Source organism: Cynoglossus semilaevis, chromosome 16, assembly GCF_000523025.1.
Source record: "Cynoglossus semilaevis isolate Cse_v1.0 chromosome 16, Cse_v1.0, whole genome shotgun sequence".
Taxonomy (NCBI): Eukaryota; Metazoa; Chordata; class Actinopteri; order Pleuronectiformes; family Cynoglossidae; genus Cynoglossus; species Cynoglossus semilaevis.
Window position 1 is genome coordinate 1,749,904 of NC_024322.1, and position 17,046 is coordinate 1,766,949.

General features: G+C 40.9%; 1 protein-coding gene across 5 annotated transcripts in view; it reads right to left on the reverse strand.

The window, feature by feature from the left end:
- Window positions 1-17,046, reverse strand: part of zmp:0000001200 (dedicator of cytokinesis protein 9) — a 70,038-nt gene that overhangs the window by 33,303 nt on the left and 19,689 nt on the right. For 4 of the 5 annotated variants that reach the window (XM_025063748.1, XM_025063750.1, XM_025063749.1 and 1 more), the window contains exon 2: window positions 2,678-2,794. In XM_025063748.1, the coding sequence (XP_024919516.1) occupies window positions 2,678-2,794 (117 nt within the window). Of the gene's footprint in view, window positions 1-2,677; window positions 2,795-5,945; window positions 7,166-17,046 lie in introns of those variants that run through there. The other variant, XM_008327896.2, reaches the window with a different exon arrangement.

Genomic DNA, 17,046 nt, shown 5'->3' on the forward strand with positions numbered 1-17,046 from the left:
TGCTAATCTTTGCAGCCCAAGCAGGAGAAATAAACATCAATGGAGGTGAGAGGGAGCAAAGGAAGTGTGCAGCAGGAAGTCTTCACTGAGGGTAAAAGTCAGAGGGGAAAACCACGGTATTCTCACAGGAAATAATTCCTAGTAAGACTTCTTAGAAGTGCTCTTACACAGTGGGCTGTGGTTTAACAGCAAATGGGTCCAAATATCAACGTTTAATGGTTTAATGAAGCAAGAACAGCACAGATGAAGATCCAGTGTTTATATGATGTTGAAAAGCTAAAGATTCGCCAAGGATTTATCTTCCATGGATTCAACTAAAGCACAGACCAATGATTAAAAAATATTATGTCTTAAAGGAGCCAGAATTGATGTGGAAAAAGATAAATATATCGAGGCAAAATGCTAAAGTACTGTTAGTAAAAACAAGGAGTGACAGAATCGAAAGAGTTCTAAGTTTGTAAAATTGTCAAATGTGACTAAAAGTTAGCCAAAAGATCTGACTTAAAAAATGTCCCAGAAGTTCTTAAAAAAAAAACCAAAAACCCACATGTTCCTCTGCAGTTCTCCCCTGATGCTGGGATAACAGAAAACTGTCCTCCAACGTTGGTTGATGGCCGTAAAATTATTAGAATTCAAATCAATATCTAAATAATTCTGAATATAGATCTCAGTTTTCACTCTAGACTAAACACCATTATTTTTACATTGAATAAAAGCAGCCTTGTTTTTATTTTTGACTGAAAATAGAAACAAATTGTGATTTTTTTTAAGGGGATGGGCACAGACCAAGGCTTTGTCCCAAACCACGAGGAGGAGGAAATAAGGACCCCTCCTGTTAATCCAGGACATAATTTTCCTGAAGTTTAGACACAGGGCTCACAAAGACCTGCAAAGAACTTGTGCCAACAGCTCCTAGATCCAAAACAGATGGAGATAAATGCAAAAGGAACCTGTGAGTGCATGTGACTCTGACCGTGCCAGCAGGATGGAACAGTCGAAAGTTATTTTTAAAAGTGACAAAGGGCCAACAATAAGATTGATGTGAAACAGCACAGAAATGGTTTCTGTCTGTTTAGGCTTGGGTTTAAGAGTGGATTCTTTACACACGCTGAGGTTTGTGGTTTGAATACACACTGGTTATGCCTCATCTCACTAAGAGCAGCAAACAGCAAGAGCTCTAGGACGGATCCAACACTTGCTGGCGTAAGAGTCACGGCGGCAGAAGCAGATGTGCGACTCAATCACTGTGTGCCTCTGTGTCGCAGTCACAGTCACCTGTCCGCCCTTTGACAACGAAGCAAATGTGTTTAGAGCTGGTGTGGCTGTGTCGACAGTGAGCCGGAGGAGTGTGGTACAAGAGGAGAGCAGAGTCAAGGCTGCCCCGCTGCTGTCACTGAGCAGCCACCTGCCAGGCCCGTCACACTGTTAACAATGCATGACTTATTCCAGAGCCAGATCCAAACTTAGAACCACTCACTTTTTATGAATTTTTTTTTTTTTAAACTTTTTTTCCCCACCACTCTGGCACTGTCGTACCCACTAATGAGAGGCTGTACACTACAGTGATTAGTGACGACCTGGAGATCTGCTGTCCAAGGTACAGCCAAACCAAACATGGTCTAAAACTGCAAAATAAAAAAAAAGCTGGCATTTGTTACCATATGAAATACTTTTACTTGTAATTAAGTCTTTTGGAGTAGGTTTAATATTAATACACACACTTTGTAAATATGTTTTACTTCATGTAACAATGTTTTACTTCATTTTCAGTAGTGTTTTAATACAGCACCAACCCTGATGCTTTTTGCTAATATCTGATCATCGAATATTGGAAAATGTTTATATCGGACATCCCTAATTATAAGTAATTGGTTTTGCTTTAGATTTTTAAAAAAAAATCTGTAATAATAATGAAACTATTAAACACCAGGGTTGGTATTTTACTCTTTAACAGGAAGATAATCCAGTCATACATTAGGCCGATTTCTCTACCATTAACAATAAGAGAAAGACACTATAAAACATCCAACAACCAGGCAGTTTGGATAACGCTCCCTCAGACTCAAAAACATTCCAGAACTCATCCGCACTCGTCGGAATTTCCAGCTCAAAAAAAGAAAAAAAAAGAAATCAGGAAAACTTGGAGAGTGTTCTGTACATAAATGGCTGCCAATAACATTCACACACAGATTGAACCAATTGAACAGACGGCCCCTGACTCCTCTCTTACTATAGTGTGTAAGGATGTAAACAGAGGGAAAGCCTCTGTGAACCACTCCACCCAGTATTCACAGCTTTGACCACGCCTGGGTCCAAGGAAACGGCTGCAATATCCAAACAAACCCAACAAAGAAAACACGCAAGTGGGAGGGAACTAATGATGTTGGTCAGATAACAATAAATATTCTGACCTTGTATGGTAATGGTGTAATGACTGAAAACACTTCTTAACGACTTAGTGAACAGACAAATTAACACTAATTAAATCTGGGGATTTTTTTTCCCACAATACTTTTAACAACACTGTTTACATGCAGTTTAGTCAGGCTGAAGATGGAGCTCAAGGCAGAACTTGACCCACTTCCTGTGTTATATTTTTGTTCCTAAAAAGAATATTCCCAACTGTAAAACCTAGCGATATAATTAAACCACTGAGTTCATCAAATGTGGAACTGACCTCAAAGTCCTCCAGAGGGAACTGCAGCATGTCTCTGAGGACATCACTGAGGATCTGTGTCTTTCTCTGCACCAGCACATTTTCATAGTCCAGCGGTTCGATCACCTTTGGTTTAACCTGGAAGACACAGATGGACACAAACGTTAAGAATCTTTCACTTTTATAGCATCGATCAAAACAGTGACAGTGAATGAGAAGAGAGGAGAAATGACAGTGAAATATGTAGAAATGTCTCTGTTTAGATGCAAACTGAAACTGACACAGATGTCAAAGCTGATGACGACAGTAACCTTTACTCACGGACACTTGTTGTTTTCTTGACTATCTGTTAAATAATCTAGAGTACATGTAAAAAGTACTGCTATTATACTGAAATAATGTCTGAGTTAAAAAAAAGAAAATATTGTAAGTATAAAAAACAATGTTGTAAAGACAAATTTAAAGGCAAGAAAGGGAATAAAAAGAAAAGTTTCAGAATTCCAAACAAGGGTAATGGTGAGCTAATCAAATGTCATTTTCACATGTCATTTTTTTTTTTTTTTACATAATCACAGACTGAATATCCAAACGCTTACACCTCAGCCTATTTTCATGTTGAATGACTCAACAGGAAGCTGTAACCAAGTGAAGCTCTAGCTGCCTCTGAATTTAAATGAAAGTGTTTTTTTTTTTTTTACATAATCACAGACTGAATATCCAAACGCTTACACCTCAGCCTATTTTCATGTTGAATGACTCAACAGGAAGCTGTAACCAAGTGAAGCTCTAAACCCACTGTTGTGTTTAATGGCTGACTCCAGAACAGATGTGGTTGAACTGTCAGAAGGTGATTATGGATTCATGGTTTATCATGCCACAGCGTGTCATAATGTGTCAGCCTTAATCCGCAGCGCATGAGCAGATAAGGTTCGACGGGGTTTGTGAAATGCACAGAGTGAAGGGCTGTGCTGTCATCACTTGTAGCTGATATGATTGGACAGGGAGTCGTGGCAGTGGGAGACTGTCTTCTCCGTACAAAAGCATCCACATCTGGGTCTGATAATATGTAGTAGCATGATGTCAGAGGGAGAGTCACGGCTGTAGACCTGCTAAAATACATGTTTGTAGCAACCTTTGTTAATAACAGAGCACAGGTTCACAAAGGGGGCAGAGGGGCAGGCGCTGGTATCAGTTACAAGGACAAGGAAGGGGACAGTGGAGGGGAGAAGGTGCCACCATGTCTGCAGATGGAGAAGCTCGTCATGTTATCGGTCGACCATTTTCATCACAGCTTCATCTGAACACACACCGTCTCATACAATAGTTAAAAACACGATGTAGTAATGAGGTCCTATGTCCGACTGTATAGTTAGATTAAATCAGTGTTTAACCAATTTGAGAATAAATGTTTACATTTAAGATGACGCCATCTTGGCTAAGGTTCGCTACATTTACATCATATTTAATGTAAATTAAACGAGTTATGTATGAGCTGGCGTTTTGTTATTTTAAGAAAGTTTTAATTTTTAATCTTTGAGGTTTATCTTATTTCAGCAATAGCATTGTCAATTTTTGACACAATTAGCAATTAGCGATTCTTTGGCTTCTTACTAGCATTAGCTTTGAGCTATTTTGAGTCCAGCTTCTAGTGTGAAATGTAATATGGCTAGCTTTAAGTAATGTTTTAGCAATTTACTAAACATTTTTGCCAGTCTTGTCTCTTTTGAAGTAGTATGTAGCACTCTCTCAAGGATTTAAGTACCTTTAAAAATTCGACCAATGCAGTCACACTTCTGACGATTATCTCTAAACCACAGGAAGGAAACGGTAGACCAAACAAATCAATCAGGAAGGGATTAAAAGATGTCTGACAGATAGGACGAACATTTGTTTCTTTGTATCCCTCCAGGTCCCACGTCAGGTGAATCATATCTGCTCAGGAATGTGGTAAACGAATCACCGAGTCATAAATGTGAGGGTCTGTGAGTGGTATTACGCAAGATGCTATGAATGTAAAAGTAAGTTTGGAGGAAAAACAAAAGAGAGCTTAATAAGGAACAGTCCTGCGGGGAGTTGAGAACCACACCTAAGAATAACAGGAGAGCCTGCTGAAAGTGAAGGAGTCCAAAACGAAGGCGTTAAAGCAGTACGAGCAGCTGATGAAAGTTTTGACTCCAGAGATAAGAAAGGTGAACTCCTCCCAAGCAGCAGTGATGGATGAGATCATTGCAGTCTATTGTTCCCAACCAGAACCCTCCAGGCACTTTCACATAACTTTGTGTAAGACTGGAGGTGGTCAACCACACTGTGTAACCATCAACAACACTGCTGTTCTTTGATCCCACAACACTGACCTCACACCGGACGGTCCTGACATGAGCCATTGTGTTATCGTTAATTTTCTTATTTGGATCCAACTTTTATGAAGCGCTTAATTTTTACCTGACTATATAGTAAACTTTGTCTTCATGCTGTGACATGTACTGTAGAGTGACTTCATATTCGGTTGTATATGTTGGTAGAACATTTGCTCAGTGTTCTCAGTCTCTGTCCTATTTTACCATTAAAAACAAGTGAAACAGTGTTTTATATCATGGGGAAAAGCTGGGAGACACACGGAATTAAATCAAATTCATCGACATCGTTTAGCTTCTCAACCCAGGATTATATGTTATCTATAATTTAAACTTTGTTAACAAAATCATAACAGAAAAATGTAAACCACACGCTCTGGGTCTTTATCATCCACTGGTAACTCAGAGTTAAAAACCAGAAGTTCCTCCAGAGCAGAGCAGCTCTTGACTTTTTCCCATCACTGCACCTCCTCACCACCAGAACAACAGAAGTGTATGTGAAGCCTCTCTGACAAAAAACTAAACTCCAGATCATTGGCTTCTACAGCTACAGAGTAAATACACATCTGTACTCCTTCATCTCAGGACACTCGAGCCGACTTTTAAATTCAGAGCCAAATGAAACGTTTCACAAGCCCAGGTAGGCTTTAAACATAAACCCAGGGAAACAATGTGCTCCTTCCTCAGAGCTGGTAAAGTCCAACAATCCTCGGCCCCAGTGCTAACACTGCAGATTTTTAATATGAGCTGGCGCTGCTGTACAGTCTGACAGAGATGAAAAACACCTGACACCTGCCTGAGGACTTTATGACTGTTGTTAACATTTATAGCAAAGTACAATGTGAGATGTACAAAAAGAGGATCAAGTCTACAGGTCTGTGTACACAGTTGAACCAGTCCATTATGTCCATACTGGAGATATTTGAATGACTTACCGCCACCTGTGGCACTGACTCTGCCTCAGCCTCAGTTGTGGGCAGACCTTTGTACTGCTGTGGACTCTCAATGACCAGCTCCTTTTTAGGAGCTTTACCCGCTCGTCCTTGCATCGTCAATAGCTGTTGTTTAATAAATCAGAGCTAAATCCAAAAGAAAAACGAGCGGCCTGCATATCCAAACAAAAAAAAAAAAAAGTTTCTCCTCGCTCAAACTCATACACTCAACTTTACTCCTCAGTGTGCTTCTTTGACTGAGAGCGGCCGTCTCACACATCCAGGCTGAGGAGGAGTAGGAGGCGGGGGGGAGGAGGCCCCTCCCACACTCAGCTGTGCAGCCTGGGGGGAGGTAAAAACACAGACACACACACACACACACACACACACACACTACAGCTATCCCAGCCCAGAAGTATCCACCTGCACAGCGACACAGGGTGGACGACAGCAAACAAAAGCCACACATTCCTCAGGTCTGAGAGTCTGGTCGGGGACTGTCCACACCTTGTGTGGGAGCAGCTGACACAAGAGAGGGAGTGAATTTCAACGCAAGGAACGACGTGAGACAAAATAAAAAAAGTTGCTTCAAGGATCAGTTGAAAAACTCTTTCTGTCTCAGATAAGGGATCACGTCTGCGTCTCACACAAGACGAGACCAGAGATTTGATCAGAAAACAAATGTGCTCAGAATTCGTCCTGGGTCTCAGTCAGAGCTGCGTTATCACCAATCAGTCACCAACTGACAGACAACCGTGAGTCACCGCTGTGTTTGCTGTCGCTGGTTGACTTTAGCCCAGATAGTAATTGTTGGTTGATCAAAGAATTGGCCCGCACAACTCCTGTCTCTGCCCCATGTTGATGCAACTGCCAGAGGGGCATTCCTACATGACGTAGTCCCCGTCAATCCACCTGGGAGTGGGCTCGACCTACAGATTCCTTGGCGGGCCACAGCAGGGGAGGATGTTATTTTTTCACGCCTGCTTCTGAGCTTCAGAGGGGGAGCACAGCTGCTCCCCTTCTACTGTCACATTTTCCAATGGGCCCCACACATGGACTGCTTATCAATATAATCATCATCATCAGAGTATTTCCCAATTCCCACATACTGTATAACACAATAAACCAGCAGCAGGTCAGGATAATGGATGGTCATTAGTTGACATCACTATTATTAGCAGAGCCAGACCAGCATGTGTTTGTGAGTGTTTTTATACTAATATGGTCTAAAGTAATCTCTAGCTTGTAGGTCGCAGCCCACAACAGCCACAACAAATAAATGTTTATTATACAACTCCCAACATCTGCCCTTCGCAGCCGAGTTGTTACCCAACTCATTGGCCTAATAAAGTATAAATTATTCAAATGCTTAGCGTTTGATGTCGGTTATAAATACATTATAAATGATAACCGTTTACCAGCCTGAGACCACTGGGGCAGCCAAGCAGTGAAGGGCTCCGGTGTCAGTGGCCTCTGACACTCTGTGTCAACTATTTGTACAGAAAAGGAAACACACTGACTGACACCAGAAACACATGTCTATGTGTATACACTTTGACTTTTGACTGCTCTTCATTTGACCCTAAAACCATGTTTACACCTTCTGACCTCTGTTTGATTGATATAATTTTTGAAGCAAACTGGAATGACAAAAAAATGGAAACTCTTTTTAGCCAGACAGACAAATGGGGGAGGGGGCAAGGAGGGGGAGGTGTGTGGAGCTGGCCTACATATCATTTTAAAGACCCTTGGGTTCTTTAAAATTATACTGTAAGTAGATCAGGGCCCAGCTTTAACCTAAGAAATCACATCAGGCCTTGTCTTTTATTTTTACCCAAGTGTATTTGTATTCGTCCATACATATACTATTATAATTATAAGAGAATTCGACACGACATCTCTGACCTCCTGTTCAAGTCCCACTGTGTACAGACAACTCCACATCATATGGAGTAGTGTTGGTATCCTTTGGCCACTTGGACGCCTAAACACGTTTGAAACCATTCTTTGTTGTAGATTTCTTTCCATGGAAACAATACAGATTTGATTCCTTCAGCTGCGGCTGGCACTCTGGATTAAAGCGGCCCATTGTTGCAGCAGAGGAAACACATGTTTCTCATCAAACGTAGATGAATATGCCCGGACGGGTATTTACGTAGGATCCAGTCTGATAATTGAATTGAAAGGATCGTATACATATGTGTATATTGTAACTGCTAAACCAGTTCAAAATGTTTGCAGAGACTCATACAACTGACAGACAGAATCCAATTGGAAATAAACATAAATCAAAGATTTATTCCCATCGTCTCATGGAATGATTAAATTAAATTTTGTGGCTTCAGAGACTCGTATTACTGGAGTGGAGACAAGTCAATTTATGTTTTGGGGTCAAGTCACTTTACAAAACATTAACCACTCGAGTCATTTGACGCATATCAGTAGACACAATATAAACTATTTTTTATTAAAATCATTGTAAATATAAAAACAAAGAAACCCTGAATGAACACGGATTACATCATTATTAACACATTAATCAACTAATGCTGGGCTAAAAAAAAGTTTGTTTTCCTTTTGTTTGTGGTTTTTAGAAAGTAAGCAGGAATAACGGAGAACTTCCACTTATGTAACAGAGTCTTGATGCAATCAGTAGAGTTTCCCAGCGTGAGCCAAAGCAAAAATGGGGTGTAACCTGGAATGTAACGAAAACACGAGCCGAGCCTCACCACCCTGGAAAAAACAACAGCAACAGGACACAGCGGGACATCTGCTGACTCTCAAGGGAGGTTTGAAAATATTACTTTAAAATGGAGATATCTGTGACACTGTACTGTGTTGTCAGTACTTCATAAGTGTCAGTAATCAAGAAATGTGGGCGTTTAATCCAGGAATGACAGTGACCTCATCATGAAGTAACAGAAACTGTGTTACATATGAAATATTATCAGCCAAGGATAGAAGAGAGACTGGATCACACGTGGATTTAGGTGAGGCAGTGCAGGGAGTCCATGCATTAGTTTTATTTTACCAAGCAGTAGATAGAAGATTGGGTGGTTTTAAACCTGGGCTTAATTATTGTGGTATTTTACCATCCAATGGACACAATAAAGACTGAAATAGTTGCAGGCAGAGTGAAGCAGGAGGAGAGAAAATATTAAGTTACAGGGGAAAAGCACCTAAAGTGAGTGGGAAGGTTTAAAATATCTGAAGGTAGTGTCTGAATAACAGACAGCGGAGCCGTGGGTTGGCCTGAAGATGCTGAGGGTTTAGGTTTATACTGTTAGGGAGGCGAGGTGCAGCTGGTTTGGACATGTGGCAAATGAACAGGACAACATATGTTAGAAATGGGAAGAAGAAAGATGAGGTAAGAGTTGGAACTGACGACTGGGTGTAATGAAGGAAGATGATCGCCGACGGCAACCAGTGAAGAAAGCAGCCAAAAAACCTGCATTAACTCTGGTTTCACTCAATGAAAGTGAATGTACAGTTTATTTCTATATGGAGTCTGTCTATAAACAGAGGAACTATACCAACCAGGTGTGATGGACTACAGCAGGGTCTCAAACTCCGGGTCTGGGGCCACTTCAGGCCCACAAACCCCCCTCATCCAGCCCAAGACTAGATTACAAGAATAACTGAATTTAACCCTTGATGTTGTTTATTTATCTATTTACATTTATTTATTTATGTATTGTATCATTAAAATGATTTAGGTTGTCATTTAAGAAGAAGAAAAGAATGTGTACTAGCTGTAGTATTACACAGTATTTATCAGACCAAAGGTGTCTTACTGTAAACATGTTTTTAGGTTTACTATACTTCTTAGCAAATGATATAAGAATTGATTGAATTGAAAGAATTTTGACATAAAGAATTACAGACTTTGATTCTATGTCATAGAGTCATTTCATGAGCTAAAAATAACAAAAGTCTCAGCACTCAGTAATAAAATCTGATTGTTCCACTGTTATAAAACTATTACATAACCATTACAGACCAACAACACAAACTTAAAGACAATAATTGTCAATCAATACAAAACCCTAAATGTATTTAAAGGTATTGGATGTAAAAAGCTCGGCCTGGAATTGTTGGGGAAATCAAACCATGGCTGCTGGAGTGTCTTTTTAGCTCATCAGCTTGAGTGCTGGAGATAATGGTCCCATGTATCAGTCAGCAAATGAAGATGCACACACACACACACACACACAGAGAGAGAGAGAGAGCACGTCAATGCGTTTACGCCTGAAACCTTTAGAAGCAACTTCAGGACGGCTAAAACATCTTAGGAGGAGGAAGCAATCACCGGGGTAAACAAGCCTACGGCCGAGGAAAGGGTTGTTGTTTCATTGTAAAACCATTAGAGGCCATGACAGGAAAAGTGTAAGGTGTTGACAGATGAGCTGTTTAAGGTCCTGAGAAAATGTAACTGTAAATACGATACGCATGTAACTCGTTTATGCATACATTAGAGTCTGCGTAATTAAATAATTAATCGTGATTAATTGCACTTCTTATTCGACTTAGGTGTCGCGGAAGTGAACTAGAGGTCTTTAAGTAACTAAGAAGGGTACAATTCAAGGCATTTAAAAAGCAAACATATTTGTCTGTAATTATTAGATTGAAACAAATATGTTAAAGTCAAGAGTGTAACATTTTATGGGAAGTTTCAGTAAGAAAAATAACACTTAGTTTGAAACAAAAAAAAAGTTCTATAGTATATAACACTGAAAAATATCAACAAATATCAAGCCTGATATAACACTTTGAGTCATTTACCGTGCGGATGCTGACCCATTTACCGGGAAAAGAAACTCAAGATAAACTATTGATAACTAGAAATCAATAAACTTTACTGTACGGTAGTAATTTAAAAAGAATTGCTGTGTAAAAAGAGATTCCATCCTCCCGACCAATGACATCATTGTTCTGCCTTTCTTTGTCACAACAAACATTGGACAAAACCATTCAACATTTGACAGATACTATTACATCCAGACTGTTTGTCTCAAACATTTAATAAAATCAAAGGAGAGAAAAGTGAGACGTTATAAAAGCAGAGGATGACGACATGTAAGCAATTAGCAGCTTAGCGTGGGAAACCTGACGCTGTCGGATTTACAGTGATGTGTGTGTTGTATTTTTTTAAAAGTCAAATTTATTTGAAAAATTATAGTAGCTCCTGGAGAAAAAAGAAATGTACTTATCTACATGGAAGGAGAAAGCAAAGCTGCTTTAATTCACCCAGTTAAAAAGAGAGCCGCAGCCAAAGTAGAGCATTTAATTACTTTCTCCCAGATCAGCCTCCCACAGGCAGCTTCTCTGTGAATGTGAGTCTAAGTGACTCTGTGTCTGGCCTTTAACCTCGTTCTTTGTTTGAAATTCCCAGCAATAATGACATGCAGCAATCAGTGGGGGATTAAAAGTCATGCATGATGGTCTGTATCTCTTTATACCAAGGCTTAATGGAAACTTTAAAAAGACAGACGACAATTAAGGACAGAATCTACTTCTCACCAAAGAGGCTCACTGCAGCCACTGCACATTATTGTACTGTCAAATCTGAGTTCAGTTGTATATAAATTTATACATTTTCATAAACAGTATAGATGTTAGCAAGTAACCAAAAACAACAGAGTACCTTTTGGTTCTGTAGACCTTTAGAACCCATGTTTATTGTTTCAGAACAATAAACCCATTTTAGCACCATAATGTCTCACCTACAAGGACTGTCTAACTTACTTGCTAACAGCAAAACAAGATGATAGTGCCGATGACACATTTTTATTGGTGAGTGATTTTAAACAGATTTTCAGTCTTTACATTAAAATAAGAATTTAAATACATTTTAAAATTGGTCCCCGGACCTCAGTTTGGGGTCTGTAAGAAAAGGCTGGGATGGGACGAGGTTTAAAAACTCAACACTCCTGTGATGAAGGTGATGTGAGCCATCACTGCACTCATTTACCAACAGTCGTCTGACATTGGAACAGTTGACGCTGCATGTTTGAATGATAAGAGCCTCACTGAACCAGGAGAAACCAAACTGTCCTTGGCCCAGTTCCCTGCTCTCAGCCACTGTCACTCAGCCTGAGCTCCCTGCTGCAAATCTGATGAAATAGCGACGGATGTACGTCACACACATGCAGCAGCGGGTAAACACAAACAAGAAAGGGAAGACAAGCTGGTGCCAAGCAGCAGAAGCACTGCCAGGCCTGCCGGCTCACAGATGAGGAGCAGTGATTGATTTGCAACTCTCTCTCTCTCTCTCTCTCACACACACACACACACACAGAGGCGGGTACCAATGTAGTGCTTAGAGAGAGGAAGATCCAGCTGGGCTTCTACTGCCCTACATTTCACTCTTAACACTGGTTGTGTGGAATGAAGATGATTGTTGACGACTTCCGCTGTGCCACTATCACCAAACTGCAGGAGCAGCAACAGTGGCTGCAGTGGAAGGGGGTAGAAATTTCAATTAAATTTTTTTTTTTTTTTTTTTTTAACTTAAGAACTCAGTGAACCTGCACAGGCATATTCTAATATCACTACTGCATCTGAATCATTTATCAGATCCTCTCTCTGCTTTTTACAACTTTCAGTAGAAGGAGTCGTGCAAGGACTGCACTGTGGGCAAAGGATCTAGTAGGCATTTCTCAAGTGTGCTGAAGGAAAAAAAAAAGACAACTTGCTTCATTTGAGGTACTGTAATATCCGAACTATAAGTCGCTCCGAAGTACAAGTCGCACCAGCCAAGGATGAAATAAGAAAGTGCAACTTACAGGAGCTGCAGATACCAGTACACAAGCCTAGAGTTTTCTTCCGCAGCTGTCAGTGTGAAAATAACAAACTTGTGAAATGAAGTCGCAAACCCCGCCATAGGATGAAGTGAGTGCGACTTATAGTCTGGAAAACACGGTACTTTTATTTGACCCTTTTTTGTTTCTCCTTGACTTTTTGAAAACAGAAACTACTTTCACAATGCAGCAGAACATATAAACATAGAGTTCCATACAATACATATATTAAAGGATATTCACTGCAACAACAGATGATAATTACTGCACCAGAGTATATGTACCAAAGAATACACCAATCATATACCGATTATCAATACACACACACCTTCAGAATTCTTGGCGTAGGCACGACGTGTGACTCCCTCCGGCTCAGTGCCTGCTCAGCCTCTGACTGTCCAATGGGCTCGGCTGCTCCCTTACAGATGTAGCCGCTACAGTTCCGCTCTAACACAGTACGCAGCCCATCGTACACAACCGTGCTGGTGGTGCAACCCATTCCTCCAGCAGAGCCCTTCAGACATCAGTCAGTCAGTCAGGGGAGCCTCTGCCGTATCTGCCTCGATATTCTCCTGCTCATCCCTGTTCCAGGGTTTAACAACGACCGGCAAATCCACAGTCTTAGACCTGGACGTCAGTCTCCGGGTAAAAGGATCCAGAGAGGAAGACCAAGGAGTGTGAACTGAAGTGTGAATTTAACTATGTAAATTCTTGCTGCCTCAGTCTGGACTTCTACAGTCAGCGGAAGAGATACAGTATGCGAGCGAGCGTGTGTGTGAGTGAGGTAGAGTGAGGGATGGAGGGAGTAAAGGATGCTGTGTGAGCTCTGCTGCAGCTTCAGCCAATGCTGAGCATCAGTACAACGCAGGCTCGTACGAGCATCTGTCTCACTTATTCACTGGCGTGTCCCTCCGAGTCCTTATGAGTCTCTGACACCCTGCTCTATTTTTATTCTCTTCCTCATTTGCATTTTGTTTTGGATTTGACTATAAATGAAAAGAACAACGAGCAGATTTCATTTTAATGCCACAGAATAAGCTCCAGATCCAGACGAGTCATTGTGAATTAAATGGACTGAAATAAACACGGTGGTCATATCCGGAGGGAGAGTGGGAATCCGTGATCAGGCAAACATGAATATGGCTGAATGAATATTTAGTTCAACTGACAGAGGAATGAAAAAAAGGATGGATCTGAGAGGGCATGCAATCAAGCAGAAGTCTCTGTTGTAATAAAATGTAGCAAACATGAAAAGGAAATCTCTCAGACTACAGACTCAGACTCCAGAGAAATCATTGTTTAGAAAACAAACCAAGGACAAGGGAGGATTTAAAGCTCTTGGCCAGAGACTTTAAAAAAGGGAGTGCTCTCCAAAAGATTAGCCGCTGCTTGATCTTGTTCTGACCACTGAGTCTGGATGTTTTAAGAGTGGAAGGACATATTTTTTTAATCGTGTTTAACGTCTTTTAAATGTCAGGAAATGACTCATCTGTGAGAAATATCTTTTTGGATTTGGTTAAAACAACTGTAGTTAAAAGCAGAAAAAAAACATTTAGTAAATCAAACAAGTTTGGTTCAGCTCTGAGCATCTTCAACACTGACCCACATGACACAGCATGTAAAAAGACAATGACTCACAACAACTGGACGGCACAGGTGAGCTATTGTGGGATTAAAAAGTCAGTAAATGTATTTGAATTTTAAATATTTTTTTATTTGTGCCACATATTTTATTTCTTTTTGATGAGTTATTTTGACAAGTTCAGAATTTTAAAGCAATGGTTGTATGTGTTGAACAGGAACACTCTCTACAGAAAGACAGAGGATGGAAACAGCTTTAGGCAAAAGCACTAAACACTTTTTCCACTGTAAGACTAAGACATTTTAATGGACGCCTATCTAAATATAATAAAACATGACCATTGGTCTGTTTGTTAATGTGATTTCAGTCTTTGTATTGTTCTTAAAGTTCATCAGATTTGTCTTTTATTTCAGGGACAGGCCATGCCTCTGGGAAACACTGCCTAGTCTGTGATTATAAATCCGTACATGCTATCTGCCCTGTTCCACATCCTGGTTATATAGAAGAGCACAGACGGAAACAGAGCGGTGTTTAGTTTGGTTTATTTTTCATTGTCTTTTCTCTTCTTCCTGTGTCTGAAAAATCACAGCTCGTCACAGCTGCATGAACACACACACACAAACACACACACACAGCAATGTCTCTGTGATACTGCGTGTCACCCTGGCAGCAGCTGTGCTAATACTTTGACAATACTTTATTCTTGTGCCATTTTTCCAGAAACTTTTTTTAAAAACATTTCCACGTTCTGTCACATGAACCTATGGATCAGATGATTCGCAGTGGAGTTTATCAGTGCTCTCAACAAAATACATGATAAGAAGGCAGTCACTGTAAGAAGAAAAAGGGGCGGGGGCTGGGGGTCTTACTAAAATGGTTTGCTAAAATGGGTTTCTACACACATTTATAAACTGTACAGAGACTGAGTTGACTTTAATTATTTATGAAAAAGTTCTCTGCTCTCATGTGAGGACCGTATGGATATCATTAGGATGAAGTAAAATCATATCACAGGAACACAGGTGGAGATATTAATACATTCATGTCTGCACATAAGCCTAGCTACACCCATTCATACACATTAGCACACCAACATACAGTAAGAGTGGAGAATGTGAAGTGATGGTGCACCAAGCCATAAATACTTGCACTATTTCCTGCTTGCTGCGCAGTTAATATTTCAGCAGTGCCTGACACACTGAACTACATTTGAGGCTGCGATGAAACGAACTGCTGAGAAAAGCAAGCGGCAAACGTGAGGGGATTGGGTAGGAGAGAGGAGGAGAAGAAGATGAGAAAGACTACAGAATGAAGAAGAAAGATGTTGCTGAATAAACAGAGAGGAAACATTTCCTCCTTCGTCCTCGTCTCCACCGCAACGAGGGATTTGAAGGCCAGAAATGACGAGGAGAAAACAAGCAGAAAAAGCAAAGTCACAATTATACATTCTGTGTTCAACTATACTCCCAGTATCAGGACAGAATTAATCATGAAGCAACAATCCAGTAGGGGGGGCTGTGTTCAACATCACAGCAGGTGACAGAAGCAGGAACATCTGGTCATGGCACGACACAGGTGCTCACCAGAACTGTATCTGTGCCCTTTTTTTATTGCTAATTTATGGGTCAATGATGATGGCTGTGGAAGAAGTTAAGGGGCGCAGACCAGGAGGCGGCAGCTCTGTGACACTCTTTTCTCTTCATTTGTAATGTTCCAAAGCAAGTTCTACACCATATCAAGTAGTGACAGTCCACATTACACATAATCTCCTGTGACACACACTCACAAAGGTGAGATGGCGGCTTCACCACCTGAGGAGGTTCAGGGTCCCTGCGGAGAACCTCTGAGACTCTAAACACAGTGGCTGTCGAAGGCAAACTGACAAAGAGCATCACAGCACGTCTGGGTTTGGCACCAGAGCAACACAGGACGGCAACTCCCTGTGAGAATGATCAAAGCAGCCGAGCTCTGCATCAGAACTGGTCTGTTTTCTCCACGACATCATGACACCAGGCGCTGCAGGAACGAGGCCGTCAACATTCAACTCAACACAACAAAGACTGAGAGACTCGGGAGGTTTTATCCTCATCTCAAAAACCTGGTGTGTGTGAAGAAACGTAATGAATATTTTAAAATAAATATGACTATGAACAGCTTTGTTACATTCGTTTTCAGAATCAGTGACTGTGAAGCTCTGCACACGAATTGTACAAGAGAACAATTTGATTTGTGTTTTGGTGTCAGACAGAGACAGACAGGCAGAGAGGATTAAATGGATATTCTGCAGTGAAAGCCTCATCTGAACACTGTGAATACAGTGTCGGCCTAATTAACACGACTAAAAGTTTTCATAACTCCACAGTTGAACCGTCCGTGGTTTAAATGAGGTGAAATTTGAATATGTGTCCTAAAAATAAGTTTGGTGATGGTCCAACTTTCCTGCAGATGAATAATGAATATCAGATACAGTAGATGAAGGCCGACTCATTAAGTATGGATGCATTCATCTGGGCTGCTTTTGATTCAGACTCCACTTACACGGATACAGGATTCCTCTAAGAAAATGTAAAAGGAAAACTATCATTTCCACATAAAAGAAGTGGTTTCAGCTGACAGTGACACACAGAACAGTGCTGCTGCTGCTGCTGCTGCTGCTGCTGCTGGTGCTCTTCGGCCGGGGGGGGGAGGAGGCGGGGGCTGGAGGGGCGGGGGGGAGGGGTGG